The 5,963-nt window shown below is 35.7% G+C and overlaps 2 protein-coding genes across 4 annotated transcripts in view; both read left to right on the plus strand.

Annotated features, from left to right (window-relative positions):
- Positions 1 to 3,441, plus strand: part of LOC107061822 (protein NLP7-like) — an 8,996-nt gene extending 5,555 nt beyond the window's left edge. For 2 of the 3 annotated variants that reach the window (XM_015311705.1, XM_015311706.1), the window contains one exon: positions 3,188 to 3,441. In XM_015311705.1, coding sequence (XP_015167191.1) covers positions 3,188 to 3,439 — 252 coding nt within the window. In that variant the 3' untranslated portion in view covers positions 3,440 to 3,441. Of the gene's footprint in view, positions 1 to 2,963; positions 3,039 to 3,187 lie in introns of all 3 variants that reach the window. The other variant, XM_015311704.1, reaches the window with a different exon arrangement.
- LOC102579129 (protein NLP3-like) lies at positions 3,441 to 5,613 on the plus strand. Its single transcript, XM_015311707.1, has 3 exons — positions 3,441 to 4,394; positions 4,534 to 5,103; positions 5,245 to 5,613. The coding sequence occupies exons 1-2, from the start codon at positions 3,599 to 3,601 to the stop codon at positions 5,013 to 5,015; spliced, it is 1,278 nt and encodes a 425-aa protein (XP_015167193.1). The 5' UTR covers positions 3,441 to 3,598; the 3' UTR covers positions 5,016 to 5,103; positions 5,245 to 5,613.
- The last annotated feature ends 350 nt before the right edge of the window (positions 5,614 to 5,963 follow it).

Here is a 5,963-nt window from a genome sequence, read left to right on the forward strand (position 1 = left end):
GGCTGTACTATTTGAAGCATAACCAAGAAAAGCACAAGTAGTAACTTTCTTACCCAACTTTGTAATTTTGGGATCCATTAGCCTCACAAAGGCTAGACAACCCCAAAGTCTTAGATATCCCAAACTTGGCTTGTAACCTTTCCATAATTCAAAAGGTGTCAATTTAGATTTTTTATGAGGCACACGATTCAACACATAACAAGCAGTTAAAATAGCTTCACCCCAAAAATTTAAAGGTGCATGTGACTCAATAAGCATGGCATTAGTCAATTCAACCAAAGTTCTATTTTTCCTTTCCGCTACTCCATTAGATGAAGGAGAGTAAGGAGGAGTAGTTTCATGAATTATTCCCAATGATCTAACAAAAGAATTAAACTCATTTGACTCATATTCACGGCCTCTATCACTTCTAATTCTTTTTATTTTTCTTCCAAACTGATTTTCAACCTCATGGAGATAAGTTTTGAAATTTTCAAAAGCATCACTTTTATTTTTCATCAAGTAAACATATGTAAACTTAGAAAAATCATCAATGAAAGTGATAAAATATCTATTACCTCCACGAGTTAAAATTCCACCAAGTTCACAAATATCAGTATGAACTAATTCTAACAAATCAGTTTTTCTTTCAACTTGAAAATGAGGCCTTTTAGTGATCTTGGCTTTACTACAAGCCTCACACTTTTCAAAATTCTTTTTAATCATTGGGATTAATCCTAAACTACTCATGATTCCAACATAACGGTCATTAATATGACACAAACGAGCATGCCAAAAATTAGTAGAAGAAAGAATGTAAACATAAGTAGAAACTTTATTCATTTCATCATTCATTTTGAACATCCCATCACAAGCATATCCTTTCCCACAAAAATACCTTTTTTCACAATTACATACTGATCAGATTCAATAATCTATTTAAAACCTGTTTTATTAAGAAGAAAACTAGACATCAAATTTTTCCTCATAGAAGGAGTATAAAGTACATCTTTCAAAGTTAATACCCTTCCAGAAGTAAAACACAATTCGACATCTCCCGTTCCAAGCACTTGAGTTGTGTGAGAATCACCAAGCATGATGGTTTTGGGCTCCTCAAAATGAGTATATTTTTTAAACCAGTCTTTGTCATAACAGACATGACGGTTTGCACCAGAATCAGCCCACCATCCATCAACACTCTCAACCATGTTTATGTCGGTAATCAATGCCACAAAAGTTTCTTCGGTAACGTTTGCCTGAGGGTTAGGACCACGTTTCCGGAATCTGCAAAATCGAGCAATATGCCCACTCTTGCCACAAACAAAGCACGGTCCTTTGTCTTGAACTTGTTGATTTTGTGCTTGGTTATTTTCACCATTATTTTTCTTGGGAGGTCTACCATTATTTTTCTTGAACTTTTTCTTCTTAGGCTTCAAAGAAGTATTTTTGTGAGTTTCAGGAGTAGCATTATTTGAAGTAATTAAATTTACCTTCGTTGTGATGTTGTTCTCTTCTGTTTGTAAAAGTGCATCTTGACCTCTTGCCTCTTCTTCCATGCGGATTTTCATTATCAAGGTTTCAAGGGAGGTTTCCTTTTGTTTGTGGCGCATAGTTTTTTGAAATTCCTTCCAAGAAGGTGGAAGTTTATCCACTATGCCACAAACAATAAGGTTATCTCCAATTTTAACCTCCTCGGACCTAAGCTCTCCAACAATCATTATAAAGTCTTGAGCTTGGTCTACCACTGATTTGTTGTCCACCATTTGGAAACGAAAAAATCTACTAGCCGCATATTTTTTCGCTCCAGCCTCTTTGGTATCATACTTACTCTGCAACGCTTTTCAAATTTTCTTTGCACTAGAGTAAGTTCTATCATAATAATCATAAAAATTATCAGATAGACAATTAAGAATATAATACCGACACTTATAGGAATCACCATCGTACTTTTCCACTTTCTCTAGATGAGAAATAGTTTCATCATCATTCATAGAGGTGATGTCTACTTTATTAGGATTCTTCTCAGTTAACACATAAGAAACATTGAGAAAACTCAAGTAGAAAAATACTTTACCCTTCCATCTCTTAAAATGATTACCATTAAATCGAAATGGCTTGTTAAGGTCTCCTATCTTGACATCCGCGGTTTTTTCAATTGTAGCCATATTGAATCTCCTTAAAATTGCTAAGTGAAAACTTACAAGATAACAAAATACAAGATTACAATTGAAATAAATATGAAGAAATAAATTTCTTCAGGCTGAGGCGCGGATATCTCGCTCTCTTTAAGGAGATTCAAGCCCACTGCAGCAAATGTTTTTACCGGTCCAGCAGTAGTCCTTGTTGACTTGTCCCCTCCAGGATACAACAGTCTAATCACAAAATATAACTCAACAACTTTGTACAAGAGTTGAGTCCAAAGCTTCACAAAAAGAACACCTCCCTTCAACTAATAAGAACTCTCTTTTTGACTAACTCTTTCACTCTATATTTTTCTTATATGTTGTGTGTAACAAACCAAATGAAGACCACCACTATTTATAGTACAAGAAGTCTTCCTAGAAATGAATAGGAAGATAATGGGGTAGTAAATAGTGAAGATAAATGGCCTAAAGGTTACATAGGTTACAAGGAATAAATAGGTGGAATAATGGAGGAGTAATGAAAAGAATTAGTGGTCATAGTAGACCACCTTCTACCACTAAACCTCAAGTTGAACGTTTTGTAACCACCAAAAAATGAGCAATAAAACACATGCACAATGAGTAACCAAAGTGAGTAATTAGGCATAAGAAAAGTCCACTAACGGACAACAAAAGAAATGCCATAATTTCCAACGTTCTCTGCACATTCACTAAGGTTGAAATGCAATTAAGCCTAGGACACAATTATGAGACTATTTTAATAATAAATAAATATTAAAATGCTCAAAAAGACCAACATTCTGTATTTTTCGATAATCCTTGTATATTTTTCCATCAGAGGGGTTGAATTCCAAATCATTTGGGTTGTATAGCATTTGTAACTCAAGGGAGGACATGTATTTTGGACTTTCAGAGGTATGGTGTTGTTTTTTTAATTTTTGTGAAACCAGGCAACATAAATAAAAGTAAAAGAAAAGGAGATCAGAGACTGTTCTCGTTTTTATTTCCATTGCTCTAATATATATGTCCCACTAATTTCATAGCTTATCTTATCATTTTTGTAGCCGCTGGTCGATGATAGACTTGACGAACTAGAGATCGGGTTATATGAGATCCTTAAAATACATAATTTACCCTTTGCTCAAATTTGGATTCCTTATTCTCAATCCGGCTCTTCAAAAGTCCTGTGTTGTGCTGGCGCCTCCATCTATGAACATTCGAGTTCAATGTATCATGAGTTTGAAGATGTTTCTGAGGCCTGTTTTATTGAGAACGGTAAGGCATTGGTCGGGAGGGCATTTGCATCCCAAGGTTGATGCTTTTGCCAAGATGTTACTCTATTAAGCTTCAACGAGTACCCTTTGGTGCCTAGTGCACGAAAAGCTAGATTGACCCAGAGTTTTGCAATTTGTTTGCAAAGCAAATGTGCCAACAATATTGTTTGTGTAGTTGAGTACTTCCTGCCACCCAATGAAATGGTTGTTGGAGATACAAAGACTTTCTTTAATGTGCTTTTATCCACAATGAACGAACAACTTCCAGGTTTCATAGTTGCTTCTGGAAAAGAACTAGGGCAGAGGATGCTCGTTGAAGTTGTTAAAGTTTCCCTGAGTGATGAACTTGACTCCTTTGAAATTGGCCAACCTCTGCCGAGTGTTCAATTACATCAGGATGGAGGGGAAACAACAGAAATCGGCCAACCTCTGGCGAGTGTTCAATCACATCAGGATGGAGGAGAAACAACAGAAATTGATTATTTTTGTGAACAGTCAAATTTACAGAACATGGAGAATAATGTTGCTGCTGCACTACTGGTTCCTTCTTGTTCATCACTCAAGCGCGACTCACTCAACTGTGAGCGGACAGTGGAGGTTTATCCGTTACTTCCTCATCCAATAGAGGAAGCTGTGACAAACAAAGGAACGGTTAATGTGGATGTAGCACATGATGACCACATTGAGAATACATGTGAAATGATGCAACTTGGTTCACACTTTGAGCAACCAAATTTAAAAATTAATTATGCGGGCAATGCAAGGAATAATGACAAAGTGGAGCATAATGATTTTAGATATGTCAGACAATCGTTTCAAGCTGAAGCTATAAACAGAGAAAGTAACTTTGCCAGTGGAGCAACGACTAACAGCGAGAAAATCCATTCACAGAAGAGCATCATAATGCAAAGGATAGAAAAAGATCATGGGATTACCCGCAAGATTCTGGAGCAGCATTTTGGCATGACTCTTGAAGATGCTGCCAAAAGTCTACATGGTAAGTTCACTAACTTTAGCGAATTTGAGGTTCATAATTCTTTTTGTGTTATTATATATATGTACGCTCCTATGCCTTTAGCTGAAATGATTTATGGATAGTTCACTGAAATCCCTTTTGTGGACTTCTTTTATTGCAGTTAGTCGAGCAACATTGAAACGAATTTGTAGAATATATAATATCTCTAGATGGCCACATCACAAGACTAGAAATGTTAATGTCCATGTTAGCCAAGGCATATCTTTTCAAGGTGCTGAACCATATGTGAGTGATCAACAATGTCCTGTTCTTTCCCAAGAAAAAGGCACAGATTATTTGGGTCACAAAAGATCTCCTGCAATAGGAAAACCTTGTGATAGTGTGATAACTTTAAAGGTTTCATATAGAGGTGATATCATAAAGTTCCAACTCCCCTTTTCATCAACGAGGGTAGAATTGGAGGGGGAAGTGGAAAAGAGGCTTAAGATATCACTTGAAGGGTTTTCAATAAAGTATGAAGATGAAGATGACGATTGGATTTTGATAACTACTGATTCAGATTTGAGGGTTGGTATGCATTCGCTAAGGTTGTTGGGAAGGACTAGTATGAGATTCCTGGTTATCCCAAAAGCTGAGACATGAAGGATAGAAAAAGATCATGGGATTACTCGCAAGATTCTGGAGCAGCATTTTGGCATGACTCTTAAAGATGCTGCCAAAAATCTAAGTGGTAAATTCACTAACTTTAGCGCATTTGTGATTCGTAATTCTTTTTGTGTTATTATATATATGTACGCTCATATGCCTTTTAATTGAAATGATTTGTGCATAGATTCACTGAAATCCTTTTTGTGGACTTCATTTATTGCAGTAGTCAGGAAAACATTGTGATAGTGTGATGATTTTAAAGGTTACATATAGAGGTGATATTATAATGTTTCAACTCTCCCTTTCATCAACGAGAGTAGAATTGGAGGGGGAAGTGGAAAAGAGGCTTAAGATATCACTTGAAAGGTTTTCAATAAAGTATGAAGATGAAGATGACGATTGGATTTTGATAACTACTGATTCAGATTTGAGGGATGGGATGAATTCACTTAGATTGTTGGGAAGGAATACAATGAGATTAGTGGTTACCCCACAAGGTGACACATGAAGGTCTTCATTGCAGTTTTCTTTCTTGCTTTCTCTATCTCCTCCCTCACTGTTCTGCTGCCCCTCTCCTTTACTTTTTCCTTTTAAGTTAATTAATTATTTTGGTTTTGTTATCTTTTTCTCCATTAATAACTAGCTGATGTTAATTAATTCCGTTGATTCCTATATTTTTTTAATTAATTAGAGAAAGCTTATTTAATTTTGGGAAAACATTTCACATCTTTGAAATAGTTCTTAGGGGTTGTTTGGTACAAATATTGATAATGCATAGATTAGTAACGTATGAATTAGTAATCATGGATTAGTAATGTAGACAGGCGAATCCAGGATTTCAAGAAAACGGGTGCACCATTGCTTTAAAGATAAGACCAAAATATTTATAACAACAATAACTAAGCGAGCAATACATAAAAATTACATTACCACAAAAAATAT

The sequence above is a fragment of the Solanum tuberosum genome, unplaced genomic scaffold, assembly GCF_000226075.1.
Source record: "Solanum tuberosum cultivar DM 1-3 516 R44 unplaced genomic scaffold, SolTub_3.0 scf00168, whole genome shotgun sequence".
NCBI classification, from domain to species: domain Eukaryota; kingdom Viridiplantae; phylum Streptophyta; class Magnoliopsida; order Solanales; family Solanaceae; genus Solanum; species Solanum tuberosum.

Excerpts from the sequence above, each read along its gene's own strand:
- LOC102579129 (XM_015311707.1), top strand. The coding sequence starts at position 3,599 with ATGGTTGTTGGAGATACAAAGACTTTCTTTAATGTGCTTTTATCCACA. Across the intron at positions 4,395-4,533 it reads TGCTGCCAAAAGTCTACATG|TTAGTCGAGCAACATTGAAA; the intron begins GTAAGTTCACTA and ends CTTTTATTGCAG.